The sequence below is a fragment of the Rhipicephalus sanguineus genome, chromosome 6, assembly GCF_013339695.2.
Source record: "Rhipicephalus sanguineus isolate Rsan-2018 chromosome 6, BIME_Rsan_1.4, whole genome shotgun sequence".
Taxonomy (NCBI): domain Eukaryota; kingdom Metazoa; phylum Arthropoda; class Arachnida; order Ixodida; family Ixodidae; genus Rhipicephalus; species Rhipicephalus sanguineus.
In genome coordinates, this window is record NC_051181.1 from 37,474,482 (window position 1) to 37,499,791 (window position 25,310).

General features: G+C 46.4%; 1 protein-coding gene across 1 annotated transcript in view; it reads right to left on the bottom strand.

The window, feature by feature from the left end:
• LOC119397205 (serine-protein kinase ATM-like) overlaps window positions 1–25,310 on the bottom strand; it is a 273,224-nt gene that overhangs the window by 185,559 nt on the left and 62,355 nt on the right. Inside the window, exons 15-22 of the mRNA XM_049416492.1 lie at window positions 24,717–24,830; window positions 21,731–21,910; window positions 15,450–15,624; window positions 12,074–12,255; window positions 11,940–12,022; window positions 4,005–4,145; window positions 2,664–2,739; window positions 323–523 (exon numbers count right to left, since the gene is read on the bottom strand). Of these exons, the coding sequence (XP_049272449.1) occupies window positions 323–523; window positions 2,664–2,739; window positions 4,005–4,145; window positions 11,940–12,022; window positions 12,074–12,255; window positions 15,450–15,624; window positions 21,731–21,910; window positions 24,717–24,830 (1,152 nt within the window). The remainder of the gene's footprint in view (window positions 1–322; window positions 524–2,663; window positions 2,740–4,004; window positions 4,146–11,939; window positions 12,023–12,073; window positions 12,256–15,449; window positions 15,625–21,730; window positions 21,911–24,716; window positions 24,831–25,310) is intronic.

The window sequence follows — 25,310 nt, forward strand, 5'->3', positions numbered from 1 at the left end:
ATCAATTCTGGTGACTTCACACACCAGTATGGCTAGTTGTGATGACATCAGGTACCACAGGAACCAAAACTACCTTTTAAAAAAATATTGCATAAATTTTTCAGGGTGCACGTTCGCGCTTACCAGAACATTTTCTAGGCTCTTGAGGGATTGGTTTTTTATTTGACACAAAAAAATGACAACTAAAAATTTTCGTGTCAGTACCCCATTAAAAAGTGAAAGCCAACAAAAGAACAGACAAAGATTATTCAGCTGAGTACAAAAATGCTACAGTAAAAGCACTGATGTGACAGCGCACATCGACGCCACTGCACAAACTCACGTCAGCTCCAAGATGTTTTGACAAAAGTGGCAGCAAGGAGTGCAGGCTGACTGGCTGTTGGCCACTGAGAAAGACTGCCACATTTTCTGCTGCTAACGTCCTCACAGAATCGTAGTTGCTGCCCAAGAACCGAAGAGTGTACTCGAGCACTGAGACTGGCTGACCACCAACTGTGAGGTGCACCTGCAACCTGCCTGGACCCTGCATTGTTTCACAGCAATGTCCTTAAACAATGAGAACTTTCCAAAGCCCACAGAGGCTGACGTCATACTAAGCAATGTGATTCCCGATCACCACTGAATCAGTTCTACGATATCATTGGCATCATAATCGAATCGTCCTTTCAATGCAACCTTGTGACTGATATTTATTATGTTAAATTGTATGAAAGCACAATAACATCAAGCAGAATGAATCACTAATGATAACTGATAACTCGGTGCTATTAGTGTGGCGATGGTAGCCACAAAATTGTCACTTAGTGGCAGTTCGATTGATACAAAAGACTAGGTGCGGGAATGGTAAGCGCAACTGTCATGCCAAACAAGGTGATTCATAATCGCTAGTGATCTTAACATTGTAGACATCCTAGGTCACCCGTTCAATGACTGAACAAAGCTATTAATCACTAATGCTTCATGGCTACTAATAGACCACAGTAACCAAAACATGTTCACTAATGACACTTTGATAGCGGTAACCTGCAGGGATGTATGCTACCACTGTCATGGTAAAATCAGTGATTCCTTGTCACTAGCCACTTAGGCATAGTAAGATCAGCCATATTTCACTGGAGAGCGATCACTTGTGACTTCTCATCATCACCGGTCACTGTAGTCAGTGGAGATCACAGATGACTAAGCCCTATCAGTTAGGGGCATTATGCAGTTAATTATACATTTAGTGAGACTTCAATTGGCACTGACAACATATCCCATTTGCCGTAACCAAGAATACATGATGCAAAAGGTGAATACAGATGCACTAGTGACAAAAGCCATAAAGTGCCCAGTGATCATCATTCAAGTGCTCTCACATGTTACGGTTCATAGCGGTGATCGCTTGGTATTTCAGTCGTTAATTACCTACACCAGGGATTGGCAGCCTTTTGAGGCGAAGGGTCGAGTTGCATGAAGCCAACACGGCGGGGGCCGAAAGGCAAATCGGGAAGGGGGGAGGAAGGAGATCATAACAGGGAACAGCGCAGATACACGAGACAAGAGAGACTGACAGGACTTGGCACTGGCTAACAACATGAGCATTTATTTCGTATGTGCGCAAATTTATACCCTTCTTAAAAATGGAAATAAACAAAAGAGAAAGGGGGGGAGGTTAACGCATGGGGAGGAGATATTATGAATTGGTATCAACTATGAACATTTGAAAAAATACTTTGCTCAACTTAATATTGCAAGGTACCCAAAGATGACATGCAATGATTAAATTCACTGACATTTGGATTAAATCAATTGACATCTGGACTACTTTCAGTGGTGCCTGTATTAAATTCAGTGGCACTTGAATTGAAGGCACACTAAAGTGAAATAATGAATTAGTTTAGATTGATAAATTGTGCTCCGAGAACTGTAATGTCGTTAAGTTCACCGTCATAGGTTTATTCATAAAGGAGAAAATCAAGGTAAAAGTTTCATTTTGAAATTTCGTGCGGAAATCTCTGCGCGTGACATCACGGATTTCAAAGTGTATTTTTCGTATTTTGGCAACATTGGCTCAATGAAATTTCCTGAAACTTGGTATGTTAAGTCTATGGCCCTCTCAGAGAGCAATACACTTCATTTTTACCGATTAGGAACTACGTGTGACCCAGCAGACGGCACCAAAATCTATGATGTCACGGCGTTTGGTGCGGGAATTTAAAGGTGGTGTTGCTACCCACATTTTTTTTTTGCGCATTTTCTCGCTTACCAAACATCTTCTCGCGGTAAGAGTGGCATTTTTAGTACTGTGAAATTGTAATTTACTAATACACGAAAAATCGTTTTTCTCCTTTAGTGTCCTTTTAAGATGACTAGCACTTGGATTAATTTTTGTGGTGGTGGGATAATTTTGACTAGCATTCAGATTAATTTGACAACTTATACTTATATTAAATTCAGCAGAAAAACCTGTGGAAAAGAAAAGAAGGCTCTCGGGTGATGTTGTGGACAACATCAATAAACAACTAACAAATTTTGCAACTGCTGAAGCTGTAAAAAAAGGGTTCTTTTGAGTCATCTGTAAAAACACAGCATAAAAGTGCTGCTGCAAAATAGAATGCCTCATTTTTAACTGCTTCCTGTGACGATTTAAACTATCGTCTCTGAGTGAAAGGAGCACTCACCTGTAGGCAATCCAATAGAAGCCGGAGAAATGCCAGGGAGGCAGTCTCGTTGAGGATTCCTTGTGATAGCAGTGCACTGCAACAAGTGAGAGCATTCTAAAGCACAACCGTGAAATCTCGGTATTATGTACTAAATACAACTGCATGAGTATTATTGTACAACACGCAGCAGGTTTGGAAACTTGTGGTTCTTACATGCATTTTGATTATTAAATGCACTGTTTCTTTTCATCTATCGCACCTCTTGACGCAGCTCACCCACCATGTGGTTGCAAGTTACACTAGTTTGTATAGCAGAATTTTTAGGAAAAATTCACAAAGCTTCAGATACATCCATTAGGTCGCATTCAATATAGTACTCCCCATTAGACACAGTACACTGGAGCAATGAAAGAAGTGGTGGAACCAGTGTAGTGAAGTTTGGTTTCTGCCCCTGAAGCAGCAGACTGCATTGCAGAAACAACAAAAAAAAGAGAGAGAGAAAAGGTTGTATGCACAAAACGTGCCAAGTATGAAGGGTTTTCCAGCATAGTGATGAAACCACTGAAAAAATTCATGTGCTACGGATGCAGAGTATGCAGAGGCATAGTTCATGGCGCAGCGCCCCTCTTTGAACAATTTTAGTCGCGCACAATCTTTCAGATGTTGGAGGACCTTCACACAGAAAGCTTCACTGACAGTTGACGCACAAATCCTTGGTGCTCCAATCCATGGAAGTCAAGAAACCAAATCAACATGACTGATTTTCATGCGAGCTTATGTTTTCCACTCCTTACGCTACAACAGCAGCATGATGCCATATGCATGAATCAAGGCTTCATTGCCGGCTATGACCATCTTCAAGAAGTCATCACTTGAATGTGATGTTTTAGAACAATTATAACTTTATTTCCATTGCAACTTTTGCTCAACAGTTGGCAGTCTTAGCATGACCTCGTGCAAACGCTTGCATTTCTAGATTTTCAGTAAAAATCTAGTGAACAGATGACCTGCTCAAACTTTACAGTATCACTAAGCTGTCACTGAGCACTTGATCAATATTTCCATCTTAGCACAATGTGGAAGGATAATTTAATGATTTTGCGCAATCTACGGTTAGCAGCAACACACTGAAAGAGTGCACACATAAAAAAAAGAAACTTAAGCCTGAGAAAGAGAAACACGGGTGCAACAAGGGACACTGGCAGAACCAAAGCTGAAATCACCAGGAAAATGTTGGGAATACTCGGTACAGTAGCACATGTCAGAAGTAACACAAGCAGAGTAACACAGGTCAGAAATAAAAATCAATGCTGGGCTGCAAGTTCAGCCAAATTGACTCTTAAGTGAGAAAAGCCTCACGCGTAGGCTTCAAGCACCACCAGGAAGCACTGGCGCAGCTCCGAGTGGGTCCAGTTGCTCAGTGCAGGCACGCAGAGTCTTGCCAGCTCCAGCAGGGCAGTCGACACATCCAGCTGACGACAGTGGACTTTCATCAGCTCCCTGCATCATCAGCTTCAATCAGTTTGTCTCCTGTCTCTGCGTTCAATGCTTGCTGTTCAAGGGCACCTAGAGCAATTTTGTCATCCTCATCATCAGCCTGACTGCAGGTCAAAGGCCTCTCCCATGTTCCGCCAATCAACATACCTGCATCATACCTGCAAACTTCTTAATCTCATCTGCCCACCCAACCTTCTGTCTCCCCCTCAACATGCGTTTGTTTCTTGACCCGCTCTACTCTCTTCTTGTCCCTTAAGGTTCCACCTATGATTTTCCTTTCCACTACTCGCTGTGCTGTCCTCAATTTAAGTTGAACCATCTTGGTAAGCCTCGAGGTTTCTGCTCCGCAGGCAAGCCTCAGCAAGCTGAATAATGAGTCCACATAACTAGGCTTGTGCAAATAGTAAATTTTAGGTCCGAAGCGAATAGTGATGTGGTCGAAGCGAATGTCGAAGCAAATTCGAATAGTTTATATTACATATAATAAAGAAAAATGAGCATATTTGTCAGGACGCAACTAACCAGCACAATATTTTTAAAGTTGAAACAAGGCATATGCATATGTCATTCTCTTTGGTTCAAAGCGAAGTGGAAGCAACTTTGAGTAGTAGCAGGATTTGGCTTTCGGTAGAATGCAAATGATCGCATGTAAAATACGTTACATTTTCAAATTTACTATACTTAGAGCATATAAGCCAGTATAACAAGCTTTTAAACTTAAAAAATGATTAATCGATGTGAGGGTAATGCAGTAAAACCTCATGAATTCGAACTCGGTTATTTCAAAATCCCGCCTAATTTAGAAGGATTTCTGCGGCCCTTATTTCACAATGTAAATTTGAGTGGATAATTTGAAGCGGCGGTGAGTACCAGCCCGGTTAATTCGAAAACTTTGGGTGCCATGTGCCAATTCCCGATCCCGATTTAGCCGCAAATCCGCAGAAACGATGGCCCTTAGGAGCCACAAAGCAATGCATTGTAGCGATACTAATGAGTAACAAGTTGAGTACCCCAGCCTCGCTGCTGGCAGAGCAAGAAAAAAAAATAAGAAGAAGAAGCAGTCTCGCGATCAGCTGAAATGTGCGCCTGCGGAAAAGAAGACGTGCTGCACTGCAACACAGCGGTGACACGTGGGCAGCATGACGCATGCTTCTCTCAACGTCAGTGCGTCATAATTTACCCATTCTTTCTGGGAAAATATAGAAATTATTAAAGGGCGGTCTGATGGAATTCATGATGTATGCGAACCTCCGATTGGCGGTTCTTCCGGCAATTTGCGCACTTGCACTGCTGGCGGAGTACTTGCCTGCAACGACTACTTCGAAAACTCAGTTCGAAAACTTCAATGATCATCTTATCCACCTAGAACACATCGCGAATTCCGTCACACTGGTCATTATTAAATTCTTTATTTTACCAGAAAGAATGGGCGAATGGTCACATCATGACGCGCTGACGCTGCGAGGAGTAAAGTCCCTGAAACTTCGTAAAGTAGCGACATACGTGCATAAAAGCGCTCCTCCTCACTTTTCTCCCTCCTCTGCCCTCTCCGAGGCTGACGCCGCGTCGGCATTGGCCAAGTGTCGTCACGTGGGATAGCGCGCAATGTTCGTTTGTTTACAGTCGCTCACGACTGCCATCTTTGCTCTCGAAGTGCAGGCTCGCTGGTTGTCAGCGCACGTGTTCTATGGATACGTACTTTCCATTCTGCGTGCGTTGTGCTCTGAGATACCTTGCACACAGGACCGATGTCGCGGTTGGTTGCCATGGGCTTGTGCTGCGCTTTCGGATGCCGAAACAAATAAAGCGAAGGCAAAAACCGTTCGGGAAGCGCAACGAGTAGCGAAGGAAGGCTTGGTTACACCGAATCGGAAGATAGAACTTTGGGCCGACGTTTTCGACGCGACTATGCGAGGTAAGTTGCTATCCTCTCACTATAAGTACTCGTCGAGGTTCGCGCAAATCGCTGCGTGCTATAACGCCGTAGAAACGTCTCAGTTAATTGTGCAGCATGTCGCTATTCCTCACACGTTTCATTGCAGCTTCTGCGGGGTCTGTACTCAGTGTTTTTTTTTTTTTTTTTTCAAGAATATATGGTTAGGTTTTCTGCTTGACGTGATGCGCCTACTGGTATGAGTTTGCGGTATTGGTTTGTGCGCCTAGCATGGCACGCCGTCTACGGAGGCACGCCGACTGACGATCGAAAATGTGATTGCGAAACTTCAGAGATTCGGCGTAGTTCTTTTGAAGAAACAAAGCTGCAGTGTGAAAGCTCACATTAGGAGTGGTACTCTCTGTTTGTTTTTGTTGCGTGCTCGGTTGCTTTTATTTTTTTTCCTGGAGCAAATAGCTTTCTCCGGCTCTTGTACGTCGACAGATCCGCCGGTGGACTTGCGATAGAAGGTAGGTAGGCAAAGCGTGCGTTCCCAACCGAGTCGCAGAATGCGTTCATCGTTTAGGCACCTCACGTACACGTGTTATTTGGCGCGAAGGTTTACTTTACGTACCATTTCGTGGGGAGGTTTATATCCGCGAGTGGCTTTCCGCCGCGGTGGAGCAGAGGTTATGGTGCTCGGCTGCTGACCTGAAGGTCGCGACCGACCGTGGCGGTCAGATTTCGATGGAGGCGAATAGCTTGAGGCCAGTGTGCCGTGCGATGTCAATGCTCGTTAAAGAACATCAGATGGTCAAAATTTCCCGAGCCCTCCACTATGGCGTCTCTCATAATGATATTGTGGTATTGGGACGTAAAACCGCAGATGATATTATTATCCGCGAGTGGAGCTCTCGCGAAGGAAACCTTTACGGTGGCACCTGGCTAGTTTATTCTTTCGTTTGCTCGTTCGTTGAGCAGCGAGTATAGTTGGTATGTCAAGTACCTACGAGACGCACTTGCGCACTATGGCTGTTGCGTGTAATCTCTTAACGAATTAACCAACGCAACGCTGTCTAAATATATCGGCTAGAAATGATGTACGGCGCATTCTTCTTTCAATGAAGCTCCCAGTGATGTGATTGACTGAAACTGTTTTGGAGCAGGTTTTCGGAGCAGCAAAAAGTACGTTTTGGAGCAGGAAAAGGGGCTTTTGGAGCAGCTAAAAACACGTTTTCGGGCAGGGAAAAGAACTTTTGGAGCAGCTAAATGCTCAATGCAAAGTGGAAAAATTGACCGTTTGAAGCAAAAAACAGTCAAATAAGGAACTCTGTTGAAATAAAAAGTTCTGTCCAATAATGGGTGTTGCATAACACTACTGAATCACCGAACAGCCCCCCCCCCCCCCGTAAGCGTGAACGTTGGCGTTGCGGTCTTATAATGGCGTACAGTGGCCAAACAAACAACGCAGGTACGGTGTTTCCCAGCTACAGTAGAACCTCGGTGATACGAATCTGAAGGGGGAGCAACAATATTCGCATTGCCCGAAATTTCGTAAAATAAAAAAAACTAGCAAAAACTGTTTTCAAACCACGATATGCGCACAAAACATTTATTTCTGTCAAAAAAACTCACGTATGCCTTTCCGCGCGTATGCCGTTCAGGTGTGTCCCACGTGAACGGACCAATAACGGGCGAGATAGACGGTACGATTTTCCATGCGATGCGACGTCCGATACGGCAGTGGGGCACCGGAATGGTGACCTTTCATAGCATCGGACAGCCACCATTCCCTCTCCCCCACCGCCCTGTCGGCCGGCACATCGCATGGAAAATCGTACCGTCTGTCTCGCGCTTAAGGGACGGCGCAGCTGGCCGCCGCGAAAGCGCGCGTCAAAGCTTCGCTTGAAGCCAACTGAAAACTATGTGCCAAAGTCCCCTCCACCATAGCGACAAGCGAAGATCGACACGAACGCCGAAAAGCTTCGTGCCTTTTTTTACGACTATATTGCCTTTAATCTACCGCTGCGTTAACCGCGTACCTTCGGAGCTCGTAATCGCTATCAATTATCCCGTTGATAGCGACCGTGGTTTCGTGCGCGGCGGTTGCGGCAAACGGTAGTTCCGTTTTCAATCAGCGTGCGCTGGCAGCGCACGTGCCTTTAAAACTACGTCGTTTGTCGCCATCTATAATCGCATCTGCCACGGTTTTGTCCGCAGCGCTTGCGGATAGCAGCATCACTTTGACTGGGTGGGCGTAGGATGCGCGTGCACTTTCCGAGTTCCGTCAGTTTTGTCGCCGCCATACATGCTCGTGTAAAGAGCGTCAAGAACGACCGCGGTTTCTTCCGCAGCGGTTGTGGCAAACAATAACCACAGTTCTGACCAACGTCTAGTTCTGACAGTTGTGACCAACCTAGTCCTGTAACGCGCTGTCCGCACGCGTACTTCGGAAGCTTCCAGCATTCTGCTCTCGGCCGTCGCTAAACGGATTCGGTACCAAAGTTCGCATCACCCGCCGCCACGCGGAAAAGTGTTCGGAACATCCGAATTTCGGCCCATTCGACACAGTAGAATTCGGCTGGGGAATTTCACGAATTCGTATCAGCCGGTTAAGTTTACATCAACGCCTCCTAAATTGGTTTACTTAAATGATATATATGATGGGTTCGCAAAAAGCCTGGATCAGATTGGGTTGGATTTTTGCCAATGTGGCTAGATCACGCACAGAAATTTTGATTTCCGGGAGATTTTCCTGCCAACCGTACAAATGTAAGAAATGGTCGAAATCCGGCACCCAAAAGCCCAAGCAAGCCAAACCAGCCCTGAACGAGCCTCGCCATCAGCATCCGGTCAGGGTAAGGTCCCTAGGTTTTTCCCAAGAAGAGGGAAAAATCTAGCGACAGGTCAGGTCAAAGCGCCGGGCGGCGTGCCGCGAAAGTTGATGCATGAACCCATTCCTCTCGATCGTGGCATGAAAATTCTGCCGCGCGGTAGCTTTGAAGTGTCGCGTTTTGTCGTTGGCGGCGCGCTGCGCATGTTTTCCCGCTAGTGTGCTTATAGTCTGGCGCACTTTTGGCGCAGAACAGCGGAGATGTAGCAGGATGTAGCAGGTTTCACGTCTTGGCGCAGTTTGGCGCAATTGGCGCAGCTATCACATCACTGAGCTCCGAGCCGCTGCTGGCACTGACAGTCATTTTCTAAATAAATAATAGTGGCCACTCTTTAACTAGCATAATACCGCCAACACCCATTGCCCATGTGTTTCTTGCACATTAAAAACTGTCAGTACCATTTGTGGAGTCTTCTTGCCCCTCACCAACAACCGTCCTCTGGCTAGTTTGCGCTTCCTTTCTTAAAAACTCGGCGCTCGCCACTTTCCTATCAAGGTGCTGTTTAATAACACGCACGCCATTCGTGACCTGGAAGTACGGCGCGCCCGGCGATAATGCAAGGAAAGACACGCAAGATTGATGGTTATTGTTTCGGGACAGGAATACGCCTCATAGCACGGAGAGATTTGATGAAAAAAAAAAAAAAACAAGCGAGCCAAATGCTGGATATCATTTTGTGGGAAAGAGATGCCTCAAATACGCCCCCTTTTGTACTGCAGTGTACAGTGCTACATTATAGAGGCACGTATAGCAGCGTTAGCTATATTTACCCAACCGATACTTCGGAACGCCTACCTCTAGTGTGTACTGGCAGCCTCAGTGCGTCACTGGTATGCGCGGCGAATTCGCCTAGCGAGGACGACGTGTACAATGTATAAGTTTCAGAAAGCTTCATGTAGAGCGGCACATTAACGTTCAAAATTACACATGTCCCTTACAAACGTGTCCTAACATCTCCTAAACAACATATAATTAAAAAAAAGGATACCAAGAGCTAGACAGCTAGTGCGAATGCTTAAAGCGCGCCGCCTGGCAAGCGCGCGCTCTCTTTGCGAAGCGTCATCTGCTACGCGGGAGCAAGGTAGGTGGCGCCATGCTCGAAAAGAGAGTGCGAAGGAGAGGAGAACGAGGAGGAACGCGAGCGGAGGAGGAAAGTGTCGCTACTTTACGAAGTTTTAGGGGCTTTAGCGAGGAGCAGGTGACATGCTGCCCGCGTGTCACCACTGTGTCGCAGCGAAGCACGTCTTCTTTTCCGCAGGCACACATTTCAGTTGACCCCGAGACCGTTTTTTTCCTTCTTTTCTTTTTTTTGCACTGGCAGCAGCGAAGCCCGCCGTTTCCCCAGTTTAGCGGCAAAATTGGGACCAGGTATTGCTGGAAAACATAACCCTTGTAGCTGCAAACTAGCAGGCACAACAAACGACCACCTCTGATTACTTCCAGTAATTCAAAGTTCCTTGCATCCCGCTTTTTGTATGTTTGGTTAATTCTAAAACCCGCCTAATTAGATTTTTCACAGTCCCAGTCACTTTGAATTTACGAGGTTTTACTGTGTGTTCATTTAACCTTGAAGTAGGGCTTCGCGGCAGTGCAAATATCTCCTGGAAAGGTGTATTCACTGTACAGCACACCTCTACTGCAGTGAAACCACCTTTACAGGGGGTTACATGCGGTTTATTTATGTCTATTCGTTCATTTCGAATACTTCGAAATTTCCTGGAATTTAAATTCGTTTCGAAGCGAATCCAAATACTGTAATATTCGTTCGAATATTCGAAGTGCTCGAATATTCGCACAAGCCTACACATAACATACACCAACGTTCCTCCACATAAGTGCTGCCTAGTGAGACTTGCAGCTTTGCATACGGCAACATACCGATGTTGGTAGTGCACCATGTGGCTGCCGATCGGTTTTTGAGCTTTCGTTGCAAGAAATAAAGAATGGCCGATTTAAAAACCACATTCGTTATGACACAGTGCTGCGTACGTAACAAACTGTGAAAGAGAAGAAGGAGGTGCTAACTGGCAACTTGGTTTATTTTTTGGAAAGGAAGTTGCTCATATATCCTGACTAACCCAAGTGAGCATGTGCTAACAAAAAATAAACAAAAACAGAAACTATACAAATACAGCATACACCCCTTATAACGCAAATCGCCGGAGCCATGAATATCCACACTATAAGTGGTACGTACTATAACCAAAAGGACATTTTTTTCAAGGCTGCGGAAGTGCAAAACTTGTTGGGAAAGCAAACTGGGAAAGAATAGGCAGAAATGTCCGACTTTACATTTGAATCCGACTTGAATAAGCAGACATGTCACGACTTGAAAATCCCCAATCACTAAGTTTCTTTTTCAGTCAGTCAATCAATCAGTTTTTATTATTGCACGGTAGGTTAATTATAACATATCAAATATACAGGTGAGGGTGCCAAAGTACGAGACTGCAATGGGACCTTTGGACAGCCCACAATGCAGCAAGGACAATTCATGGTACCCTAGCTATACTTAGTTCAGTACTACTAGCAAAAACTTAGCATTTCCAGCAAAAGCCTCGCATTATTAGCAAAAACTTGAAAGCTAGGTCAAACCCTAGCTCCACTGTTGGTTCCAGCCTTGTGCCACTAGTGCAAGCTGCACACATTTTTTTTATTGCACTGTTCAGTTGTTATTGTTTCTTTCTCTTCAACAAATTACACGGTGTTTCTGCTACTAAGAACAGCACTTGTTCCCCATAAAGAATGAAAAATTACGAGAGGCGTCAGGAGGGCAACTAACAAGAACTATGTATAACTGACCACGTAGCACAAAATTTGACACAGGACAAGAGAAAGGACGAAGTGTCCTGCGTCAAATTTTGTGCTACGTGATCAGTTATGCATTACCAGCATGCCCGACTTCATACTCTTCTCAATAAGATCTGTCACCTAAGTGACTGCGCCATAATAGTGCACACATTCCAGTGCTGAATGAAACGGCAAGACGTGCTTCTTGGAGAGCAAGCCTGCAGGGAGCACACAACTCACCTGAGGGCGTCAACCAGTGAAAACAGCTCAGCCTCGGTCAGCAGCTTGGCCCGCTCGAGCAGCATCCGCAGCACCAGCAGTGCCTGTGTGAGCAAGGTGTTGAATCTAATTCAACGTTGACATGCAACACATACCGCCTGGATGTTCCATGCGGTCAGCCGTCGAGCTGCCTTTTCCAGCACTTGGAGCAGCTGGTCAAATGCACCACGACCGGCAACACGGCGGTTTAGGCAGAAGTAAGACAAGGCAGTGCGCAGCACCGCCAGCTGTTGTGTCTCCTCCAAGGTGAGCCGTTCGGGTGACAACACCGTGGCAGCTGCAAGTTGCAAGGTTTCGCATTTAATTTCGACTACACTTACTCTCTAGGCTTTTTATGGTGGTTACTGAAAATTCAAATCTGTATCAAAGGCGTGCTATGTCTTGCAACAACTTTCCATGAAACACCGGCTGTCCAACAACAATAACAAAAAAGTTGCGCTTTACTCTCAGAGCAGTAACAAGACCAAACTCAGTTCTATTACCTCAGTTGCAAATAATTTTTCTCTTTTAACACATTCCATCCAAAATAACCTCCGTGTTGATGTATATTAATTGATCCTGAATTCATGCACACCCCTCCAATAATCTGGAAAAAAAAGGAAGCAGTTGTAATTATGCATTCTACCTATGAGCGCTTCTTCTGTCACTCTGGGCACCCTTTTGTCAATCCTTAAACATATGTGCACTGCACACCTGTCCAGAATGTGTCACAACATTTTTACGGAAATTAATGATTTATTGTGTTAGAAATGTGTGTGCTGTTCTTGCAGGAGGTAGAAATTATGCCTACATTCCATAGATGTTTGCCTTTTACTCTAAGCACATGACAGTACTTTCATCATCATCATAGGCACCGGGCGGCCATCGTAAGGCGCCAGCTACGCCTCCCCCGAAAAGCACCCCAAGCAGCGGCAGGGACAGCACTGGCATGTGAAGCAGACGACACGGAGCAGGCTCTGCTACTTTCGGCACGTATTCGAAGAGAAACGCGGCGTTTCTTTTTGAGCAATTCGAAGCTGTATGCTGTTGCGTTTGTTGCCGAGAGGCAAAGAGAAGCGGCAGCAACAGTGTTCTTTTGAACAATGCACGAAGCGTTCGACTCTCGGACATGTGTTCAGACAACTGTGCCCGTCGTCGGGCTTCAGGCAGACTTCCGCGCAGTCATTTGCGGTCGTGGATGCGTTTAATGGCCGCCAAGTCATCTAGAAAGAATGACACGGTGTCCCTCTTATGTCCGCACCGATGAGCGCTGTCCGAACATCAAACGAGTCAGCTTCTTTGCGTGGTGCTGTGCTTGTAGGCGTTTGTTTTCGTTCAGAGACGGACCAGAGGGGGCACGATGCCTCCTCCCTTTCGGGACTGCAAATGGGGCAGGCCCGATTGGCGACACGATGTAAAATAAGCGTCTTTGCATTTTAACTGCCGAACTCGCTGTTCCTCATTATTGTCTGGAGGGCCCCTGGCACGAAGGCGAGTCCTGACAGCGCAAGTGCGCCCATAACGCTGCCAGTTTTTTTGCGCTGCAGTTTCAAAGACTTGACCAGCTGGCGTACGCGTTTTCGTGCGTCTGCTCTAGAGAAGGGTCTCCGCTTGCACGAAGCAGGTCACGTGCACGACATCACGGAATATGAAGGCGACAACGAGTGCAAATAGCGTTGCAAGTGCGCCCCGCAGACGAAGCTTAACGCGATAAGCTACGATGTGGAGCTAGATGTAATTAGCACCATTTCTATTTTTTTAATGCGAAGCATTTCTTAGCGAAACCTAGGCACTTCGAGCGTTTCTATCTAGGTATCTGTTTATCTAGCCGCCTACGTCTGGGTGCTCTCGTGATCGCCTCCTTAACTTGGTGTAGACCAAAATTGGCATGGGAGGGTAAGCGGATTTGACGAATATGACTGTCTGCTAATGACATAAATAAAGTGAAAATCCTGTCGCGTACGTCATCAAACCTTTGCCTCCAGACACGTGTAGCACATACCCGTTTACCACGGGCATCGGTGTATGGGTATGCGCCACAGGTGATTGACAGTTTATATCTACCCAGGAACGACGAGAACAGACATTGGTAATTAAAATGCGAGAGCGTTAAGAAAAACCGACGTCAGCGTTGACCCGACGAATGCAGAGAATAAAAATTAGGATCCCAGCAGGAATCGAACCCAATGGTTCTGCGTGGCAGTCAGGTATTCTACCACAGAGCCACGCCAGGTCTAGAACCTGCTTTGGAAAAACACCCTATGCAGGCGTAATGTCGGTGCAACGTCAGTTGTGGTTGTGGTGCTGGCTATCTAATTTTATAACAAAGCAATAAACACTACATATGTACTCCTATGATACAGGCTTCATGTCAGGTTAACGTCTGTGGCTCCAGTGTTTGCTCTGCTTTTATAGCAGTGCAATAAACGTTACATTTGTATTCCTATGAGATTCAGCAAGCTATATTCAAGCGTTTCTCAACTGTCAACCACCTCACACGGTACGCCGAAACTTCACCCCTTCCTTCGTCTACAGCAAAAGACGTGGCCACTTTTATTCTCCACAATCTCGTCCTTCGTCATGGTGCCCCTTGAGAGTTGGTGAGTGATCGCGGTCATGTGTTTCTTTCGGATGTAATCACAGCATTGCTGCGTGAGTGTCGCATCGTGCACCGCACCACCCTCAGACCAATGGGATGACAGAACGCTTTAACCGTACTCTCAGTGACATGCTGTCTATGTACATCTCATCAGAGCACTCAAATTGGGATCGAGTACTACCGTTTATTACTTTCACTTATAATACCGCCATTCAAAGCACTACTGGGTTCTCCCCATTTTTCCTCCTTTATGGACGCGAGCCTTCTTGTACTATGAACACTATTCTTTTGTACCGACCCGATGCCTCAGAGTCCACAACTCTATCCCAAGCAGCTACATATGCTGAAGAATGCCGCCAACTTGCACGCTCATTCACAACACAAGACCAGGGGCGCCAGAAGCACCACCACGATGCGTCCACTAACACTACTTCCTACGATCCTGGCTCGCTCGTTTGGCTGCGTGTGCCGTCCACTACTCCTGGCCTTTCCACCAAGCTGGTCCCTAAGTACCACGGTCCATATCATGTACTTCAGCAGACTTCGCCGGTGAACTACCTCATCGAGCCACTGGAACCGTCTTCTGACCATCGCCACCGTGGCCAGGAAACCTTTCACGTGTCCATACTAGAACAGTGCTACGATCCTCCTGTGTTTTCTGGCCCCTAGGTCGCCAGGATGGCTCCTTATTGCGCGGGGAATAACTGTACTGAATGCGAATGACAGACGTTCCGCTGGTATGAAAGAGAAAGACGACAATCGGTGACTGTGGTTGTCGCTCGCGCTCGTGCTCGCTGGTAGCCTAACCTGCCTTACAAGAAGCCTTCCACGACGCAATGTGTAAACCTGCTCGAAGCACAACACCCCCATTTGACTTTATACAATACACTCACCCGTGTCGGAGAAGACAGGCTCGGCAAATTCATCCCCACTTGAGGAGCTTTGAGAAGATGCCAAACTGGGTGACGAAAGGTTTTCACAGGCCCACTGGTCTTCACTGTCAATTTCCACGTGGTTACCCTTGGTCGTGCCCAGTAGCCGTGATGCACCTATGTCATCTGTGCAGTCCTGCAAAGAAACATTGTATTGGGAAATCAAGCATTTAGAATAAAAGGCTATTCATTTCGTGGGCATTATCATGCATCCTTTATCTACAGGAAATGCCAGAACAAGCACTTTCAGATGCATAGAATAGCACTATTCATTATGGGGAACAGTGGGGAAAAATATCTGATAACAAAAAAAAAACATTCCTGAGGTCGCAACATTTATATGGGGATGGATTACCAGTGAAGCTGTACACGCATTTCTTCTGTAGATGCCTGTCCACTCGTTTCTCTGGCATGAGCTACTGCAGACGGTGACATTCTTCTTGGGACTCTCTGCTTTTCCATGGTCTTGCTTTCACTGGTAGCATTCGCGTTTCTGTTGTCCATGACTCTATGCTTCATTAGCTTTTTCTCTTCAACGTGAATGCACTGCCCCGTCTCATTGTCTTGACTTCCCCAGCGTCTTGCAGTGCTCGATGTCGTACCACAGCAGAGTCACCACACAACGCCAAGGCAAGCGCTGCCACGTGACTGCGCTCTGCCAGCTTTGCCATCGCCTTTTTTTTTGTCTATATTTTCTTTGTCTGCATACAGTGTCTACATAGGGACACGAACCCGTCAAAATACCCCACCACCCACCCCTTGGAATGCATAGGCTAGAGGTAAACAGCTTCGCAGTAAAAACAGAGCATGGCGCTGACTAGCAACAAATGCATTTATTTTTGCGGGCATAAATATACACGTGATTACGCGAACGGAACTAAAGACATGCGTCCTATCTTGTCTAATACACTTTGACTTTATCACTAAGCTGCACAGACAATTCATAACTTTGTCGGTTAATGCATTGTCGCTTGCGATGGTGAAGTGACAAAGGAAGGCTTTGTGGGATGCATGACAATTTCCTCATGCATTTTCCGTGCACAGTGTCATGGTAGTTGCATGCGATGCACGTCTAGTGGAAGTAAGCTCTGCAGCCACATCAAGCCCTGTGAATAGCCAAATTGTTGTCAGTCTTTTTCCCAAAGTTATGAGGCTGTTCTTGAAAACAGTCGTTTATGCAGTGGCTCTTCTGTCCAATGTACTGGGGTGGTCCAAAGTTTCCAGGCCACACTGCCATAGAATTAGATGGAATCGCAACCTGGAAATTTCTGACCACCCCTATACGTACAGTTAAGCCTCGGTATAGCGCACTTCAATATAATGAAATTCTTTATAAAATGCAGTTTTCACTCTTTTGTTACTTCATGTCCGTTGAATACAGTAAATTTTTTACCTCAGTACAGTCGCCGACCGATTTTCCGGACCTGGCAGGGATCACAAAATAGATTAAAAAATCAAACAGTCCGAAAAAGTTGTCAAGGCATGAAAACGACATTTATTTGCATTAGACCAGCTTAAAAAAATCTGCGATAATGTCCTGCTTCTGCTACGCTTAGAGATGAGCAGATTTGGTTGTATGTGGGCCACAGTAACGTCGTCAGCGCATTGGCGATCGCTGCCACCGACCATTGCGTGAGGCACAGTTGGTGGCTCCATGCCACTAAGCAAACAAAATTTGACGCCGGTCACAAGAAGATGCATGCTATGTCTCGTCTGGTTGGTGGAATTTAACGACATGATCTGGGGTTCTTTAATGTGCACTGACATCACACAGTATGCGAGCCTCCAGCACTTCGCCTCTATCGAAACGTGACCATCACAATCAAACCCGTGTGTTTCAGGTCAGTAGCCGAGCACCGTAATCAATGAGCAACTGCAACGGCAGAGAGCATGTGACGCGCACGACGGCTGAAAAACACTTGATACATGTGCTTGACACACCACCAACATGACCATACGCGGAATGACAACTGGAAAAACAAACACACAAAGAAAAAAAAACTCTACTTGCGTGTCGATAAGGCTGACTGAAAAAAAAAAAGTTGCATCCCCTGAGCATTCTGCCAGCCAAGGAGGAGCGGACATGGCCTCCGAAACTGCAATATTGTGCATGCTTCCGATCTTGGAGGCAACACAACTGTCCACTGGAAGCCAAACTTGACCAAGCCTCTGACCAAGCCAGCGGAAAATCCAACATTGCAGCTTTCAAAATCAAGCAGCGTGGCTCAAAACGAGCGATTTAGTCCAAAAAATCTAATTTTAGGGCATAAGTTCATCTCAAAAATCGGTCGCAAAAATGTATTAGTGCTATGGGAACCTTGACAGTGCATTTATGAAGTCCAAAATATCCATCAAGTCCGAATTTTCGGAGTCCAAAAAATTCATCAGCGACTGTATAATGCAGGGTATTTATCTGTGATTTCAATATAAGAAAGTTTCACTGCTGCTTCAGAGGAAGGCTGACGTGATAAGTTGAAATTTCTGCTGATGCCAAAGGTTGTATTGTTGAGTTCCCCGTGGTTTTTGCAAATGAATTTTTCAAACTTCATACTGAATAACAAAGAGCAGACACTAAAGCAGCGCAGTGTGTTTTCTGTCAAAAACATTGGGCGAAAGGGTGCACTCCAGTGCTCTCCTTGCCTTCAAAGCGGCACTGATTACATGCGGTTGATTTGTGTTGCGCAGTGCACACGCTACTCTACCAACTGTACACAACGTAGTTCTATGTTCTTTTTCCTCTCTTTTTACTCTGCCTATCCAGTAGCTGAGTACCATATTTTCCGGTGTATAAGTCGCGCCCCCTACTTTTTACAACATTCGTGGGAAAAAATTATATATAAGACACACCTATAAAAAACCTACATAAAACATACCTATTTTTAACTGTCAACATGATAAAACACAACGACACACGCAGAATACATTCAATGCGAAATGCGTAGTCACGCACAGCACTGCATATCTGTAAGCAGCAGTATAAAACTTGTATACAGTCGAACCCGTTTATAACGAACTCGAAAGTGTCGCGAAAAGTGGTCGTTATATCAGTAGTTCGTTGTATATGGACTCATCCTTAAAAACGTGCATTTAGCGGCCAAGCCATTTTTTTTTCTTTGTGCACTTTTATTAAACAACCCCTTCGGTGACAAGCTAAGCCTTTTCGCGTCGTGAAGCGACGCCCGCTGCGTGCTCACGAGTGAATTAACCGCCTCTGCAATGAGCTGACACCGTTTCACCGAAGCGCGGTACCGCGACGTGGAGCCGATCATCCCTGGCTAGTTGCGTGCAGCGCGTCGCCTACTCGGGTCGCGGAGTCACTGCCCGGGCCGCTTGCTGTATGCCGTATGCGCACGTTTGTACGTTCTTCGTGCTTGCTTCACTCCGTACCGTGCACGGGTGCGGCGACTAGCCTCTTCGTTCAACGCGGCGAAAACAAGCATTTTCCAAGCAACGCGCACTCTACGTCTCCGCGATGCTCTCGTGGCCCTGCACGACGATGCGCGGCGCACTTCAGTTGTCACCTAGTCAAACACGCTGTATACGCTCGCTGTCAGTGCATCGACGTTTCTCGGTGCCCGCGCCGCTCAACAACAGCGAGCTACTTTCGTTTCTACAAAGCGACGCGCACTTTAAAAAAAAAAGCGGTCTCGCACGACGCGTCGGCGGCGAACTTGCAAACGGCAGCATGGCGCGCTCGTACCGCTGTCAATCCGCAGTGTACGGCGTATGCCACACGCAAAGCCGAGTATCTACAGATGACTGTGATAAGGCTGTCGGCTATAAGGCATAATTTCACGTTCATCGACGGCCGCCACCTCGCCTTCGTTCTTTTCTGATGCTTACCCCGAAGGCATCGCCGCAATCGCGCGGAAGTCGTAATCACCGATCGACCGGTCTCTGCCGTTACCGGAAAGACGGACGACTTTTCGCGGCACATTGTGGCGTCGACGAGTTGAGGGACGCAGTGAACCTTTTTGCGATGGAAAGCTATCGCGGTTAACACTTCTTGCATTTATGCCTTCTTGCGTTCGAAGGCATTGTTTGGTTCATCGCAGGCGGTCGTAGCTGCAGAGAACGGCGTCAGGAAAGGTTACCATGCGAAAGCTGACCGCAAGGCTTCATGCTGCCTACTATTTTTTTCCCCTCACTGCCATTCTATCACTGAAGAAATGCCTGGAAAGTGAGCGACTTCGCTCGCAGCATCCGAAATCTGCGTGCGGTGCTCGCCGATCTGGGTACCTTAATTGCGAGTGAGCGGGGCAAGCGCGAGCGCGCGCCCGTCACGCTTTAGAAGGCATGTCTTAACTTTTTTTCGCTTCGTATGCGCCATGTTTTTACCGCGACCGAGTCCGAAGTGTTCGTTGTAAAAGTAGGAGGCTTTGAAAAATGTTCGCTATATCTGGACGCAGCTTCAATTGTTAGCATAGGAAAATCGTAAGTGCACCCAAATATGGTCGTTATAACCAATAGATCGCTATATGTGGGTTCGACTGTATAACGCTGTCTTAAGGCGCAGAAAACCACTCTTTATTCCACTGAATTCGAAGCCACATCCTCCGGCGCACTGTCAAAAGTTCTTCTGCTTCGGTTGGCAGCATCGCTGGGTTGCCGGTGTCGGCCTCTGAGTAACTCCTACGTGGCGTTGTAAGCACCTTGAAGCACACCGCTGGCGTTGCCTCTACTATGGTGGCTACCACACCTTTACGGCATTACGAGGCTTGGCGGGAACACATAAACAACGAACGCACTGCACAGTTACCACCTACACACATGCATATAAAAGGTAAATGCGACTGGAAGCCAGATGCTGCGACTACTGCTGGACTGCAGTGACGTCTCACACAGAAACTAATGATGATGATAACGAAGTGGTACTTTCGCTTTTGTAACCGATATTGCGGGCACTACAACGTTACAATGAACCGTTGTGGTGCTCTCTTTAATTACTTTCCAGGAGGATCGAAAGGTGGGCCAGTTGGTAATTCATTTTCTTCGTTTAGCGAACTGGGAGCGCGGAAAATACACAAAGGACGAAGCGAGGAACCACATAAGACGAGCGCTCACTAACAACTGATTTATTTTCCACATCGGAAGGACACATTTACACACAAATTGTGCATGTCAAGAAAGATTATGACGACGGCATGAATAGCATGCGAAGCGTATGATCAAGGCACATGTCTAACGGTTATCTAGGTAGCTCAATTCACAGTCATGCAGTGACAGGGAAGGATGACTTATACATTGATCTGTATTCCTGGAAATGTGATATGCTTCAGATATTTCGCGCGTAGTTTGATGAGGATGCCGGAACAACACAACTGCATTCTCAAACAGAGGTTGGCACTTGCACGAAAAGCAATGTGACGCTAGATGGGAGTTTCGTGCAAGTGCCAACCTCTGTTTGAGAATACAGTTGTGTTGTTCCGGCATCCTCATCAAACTACGTGCGAAATATCTGAAGCATATCACATTTCCAGGAATACAGATCAATGTATAAGTCATCCTTCCCTGTCACTGCATGACTGTGAATTGAGCTACCTAGATAACCGTTAGACATGTGCCTTGATCATACGCTTCGCATGCTATTCATGCCGTCGTCATAATCTTTCTTGACATGCGCAATTTGTGTGTAAATGTGTCCTTCCGATGTGGAAAATAAATCAGTTGTTAGTGAGCGCTCGTCTTATGTGGTTCCTCGCTTCGTCCTTTGTGTATTTTCCGCGCTCCCAGCTCTCTTTAATTACTGCCTCAGTTCCGTGGGTTTAATGCTTCGTTTAAGAACAAACAATTCAAACAGTACAATGGAGCGCGCGACGGTGGAGGCTTTTATTGCGGCCTTAATCTCCGTGGTTGCCGCTCTGCATGAATAGCAAGTAGCTGACATCTAAGACAACAGCCGCTTCATTGTTATAAAAAAGTTACATATATTTTTTCGAATGCTCTCGCACCCAGGTTATTGTACTCATGAATTAAATATGGACATATTGGTCTCGCATAATCGCATGACTTTGCACATATAAGAAGCAGCGTTGTATAAGACGCACCAGAGAAAATATCGGAAAAAAGGTGCGTTATGCACCGGAAAATATGGTACGTGCATTACAAGGTATTTCTGAAGTCAACAGCTATGCCACACAATGTATGATAATCCAAAGCCGCTTTTTATTCCGAAAGACTCCTTGGGCAGGCAGCACAACTGCACTGCAAACAGCAACATCAAACAACAGCGTCATGCTCACCAGTGGAAGGGTGGAGAGCAGGCAGGCATCCAGCTCCTGTGGCAGAGCAGCCAGCACCCACTCACAGGCCGGTAACGGTCCTCCCTCCACGTACGACAGCAGGGTCTCCAGCAGGCCGAGCCAGGCTGGCATGGCTTCCCAGGGCTGCACTAGCTTCTCTGTGCAGTCTCGCAGGCAGCTCTGCAACACATAGATGGCTTGCCTCCAACAATTTCTTTGCACATCAATTGGCACAGCATCTAACGTGTAACTTGAAGGCTGTGGGTTAGGTCCCCACCAAAAGCAAGTTGTCTTTTTATCCACTTTAATCCGCCTCTTTCACGATGCCACGGCACATGTGTCCTTCCCCTAGCGGAAAAGACGCGAAACGCCCCTTCATCTCGGCGCCTTTCGTTCTGGTGTTGTCCCGGCACCGACCAAAACTCTACCAAAACGGCAGAGGGCAGCACAGGAAGATGAAAAAGGTATAGATTCGTTTCCATTTATGCCATAATTGCTACAATACAGTTTAAAGAACCTGCAAATAATGTCCCTGTCTACTGGTTTCATTAGGCTGCGTCGAACAGAGAAACAAGCCCCTTGATCAGTTCCCCTTATTTTGTTCTTTCAATAAGTGCAAGCTCTCAAGAAACAGGTTGACTTCTTCTGCCGCAAGGATAAAAGAAAGCAAGGCATTGGCTTCATTAGATTGGTGTCGTCAAAGGTGCTTGCATACAAAGGAGGCATCAGGCACATTCTAATTCCAAGAAACACAAAATACAATTAAACCACATGTCAGTTCTACAGACTCTCAAAAAATTTTTGAAGAATTTTTGCAGTAGTAAGAAAAAAGTAAGAATCTGAATGTCAGTCTTCTCTTTCACAACCGTTAACCTTAACATAACGAAGTTTGTAAAGCTGGCTCTTTGCTTCGCTATACAGTAAAAGCTCGTTAATTCGACTCTCGTTAATTTGGAAAATCGGTTAATTCGGACATGTCATCTGGTCCCTGTAAATATACACATCACTCTATGAGACTGGGCGCTCGTTCTTTCGGACAGATTTGACCGCAAATCGGATAATTCAGCGACTTTTGGGCCACTGGCAAGGCTCAAAAACGAAAAAAGAACAATTCGGAACAAAAGTGAAGCTCAAACGCAGCATCGCCATGGACATCAATTATCGACTTGGCTTGACTTGAGACTGATTGAACGCCTTTTCTTCGTGTGTGGGTTTGGCAGTGCCATTTTTTTGCTTTGTTCCCGTTGGTGTGCTGCATTGTTGAACGCCGTTTTAACGAGGAACGATTCAGTACGGCTCCTTTAGCTTGATCGTTGCTGGTACTTTTACGCTGAGTTCTCGTGTGAACGCACTCTCCGCCGATGGCAACGCCGGCGAAGCGGCCAAAGTGCAAGGCCAAGGACTTCACCACCAAAGTAGAAATTTTGCGTGCCCTGAAAAATGGGCTCTCCCGACAAGAAGTTGCTCCTGTGCCATGACGTCGGCAAACAATACGACGTGAGTCTCCTGAGCGCAGTTAGCATTCTTGCGTATGTGTGGTAGAACACGCCTGCGCACGCCATTGCCAACTGTTTCAGGCACAGTGGCTTTGTCGTAGCCGACTCCAGCGATGCCGCAGTGGCCGAAGTGTCGCCGGACGACGGTGCCGATGACGGGCAGGATTTCGGAAGTGTTATGCCTGATGCAGTGACACTCGACGATTATATCGGCATTGATGATGGCGTTGCCACTGCCGGCTCTCTGACTGATGAGCAAATCGTCAAGGAAGTGATGCATGGCGACGAATCCGAGAACAAAGAGCCTGAAGAGGAGCAGCCACACCATGAGCCACACAGGCCCCCTCACACTGTGAAGGAAGTCACGGAGGCCCTCGTCGTCCTTGAAGAATTTTGTTTTGGCACTGCAGACAGCATGCGAGCTGCTGAGCACTTTGAAGGGCTCAGAAAAATTGCGTCCACGCGAATTTCTGCTCGAAAACAGACAGACATCCGCGATTACTTTGTAAAGTAAAGGTATGTTGGAAAAACTCTTGCATTTATTGTGTTTATTTCGACCATTCGATAATTCGGACATTCGGTTAATTCGGACATTTTTTCCGGTCCCTAGAAATCAGAATTAACGAGCTTTTACTGTATCAAAATTTCGCTACAGTAGAATCTCGTTAAACAGATGACCCAAAGGAACTGGGAGAATATGCTCCACTTAAAGGAGTCCTGACACAAAAACTTTCGCCCCACGTTTTTTTTGCTGCAATGTGTTGCTGGGGGCCTGTTAGTCATAACACGGCACATCGTTTGCTGCAGCGCACGACAGATTATTAATTACAAGCTCCTCATTATTGACACAGCCTCAGTTTCGGTTTGACAGAGCTCCAAAAACGACAAGCCGCCGGGTGCAACTATCACCACCTAGCGAGTGAAACGCTCGGTCACGTGAGCACACAGAACAGTGACGCATTTCCGCGCGGTCTGTCGTCGCCGGGCTCATCGTCGTCTGATGGCGACGATTTTCTTGCGGCGGGGATGGAAGGAATTTTCGACGTGGCGAATCACTTCAGGTTTGACCCGCTGGCGACGAGCGATTTGTCGGGAAGCGCGTCAAAACAGAAATGGCGGCTATGACGTCATCATAACTTGTACCGGCTGCAATGCTTACATAGGGGAAGTAGGGGGGTCACCTCAGGTCACCTCCGAGGATGTCAATGCACCAGGTGGGGCCTATAATGCTGAATCGCGCTCGCGAACTTCAAAATTCATATAAAATACCTTCCAAGCTTTATTCGCTGTCGATATTTTGCAGATGGTACACGCACGTACACGGGAATCGATCCAGCAGGCTGTCTCGGCCGCGAAATTTTGTGTCAGTACCCCTTTAACAGAACTTTCACTTACAGAGAGACGTATAGGGATACAGCAGCCGGGACAACTGTGCCCTTCGTATCCCGGCTTTTTCACGGTATTACAGCGCGTTTTATCGGGGTGTTTACCTGTAGCTTCTCGATGAGAGGGCTCTCAAACAAGTCTTGCTTCACTTGTATTCGCCACATGCGTGTCAGCAAAATGGCTGCCATAACTCCAGAACAGAGGCACGCTGGCAATGTCTGCATGAGAACAGGAGTGCCACAGCAGCTTCACTACAAACACCATCCCTGGCATTGTAGTCTACTGGTGAAATGATAAACTAAACATTTCTTTTAATAACAATGGCCCACCCCTAACAGCTCAGGCCAGGATGGGCATCAGGCCACTCAAAAACACTCGAGCGCCAGTCCCTCTTTAGGGCCAGCATCCACTGAACCCTCAGGTGAACCTCTACTTGTAACACCATTTTCCTACAAAACCCACGCAGCAGATTGCCAGCATTTTAAGGCAAAAGCCTTGTATGCCTCATGCAAAGGGTCACGTGACAAAAGCCAACATGTGCAACAAGACATGAATCACAAAAAAGCAACCGCGCACCAGTTGTCACTTTGTCGGTGTTTGCGTTACTAAAAAGCTTTTTTTTTAAGCGGCACTTGCGTGATTCTTAAAAATTCAAAAACCAGAAATGGCTATCATAATTTGAACAAATAAAAATAAAA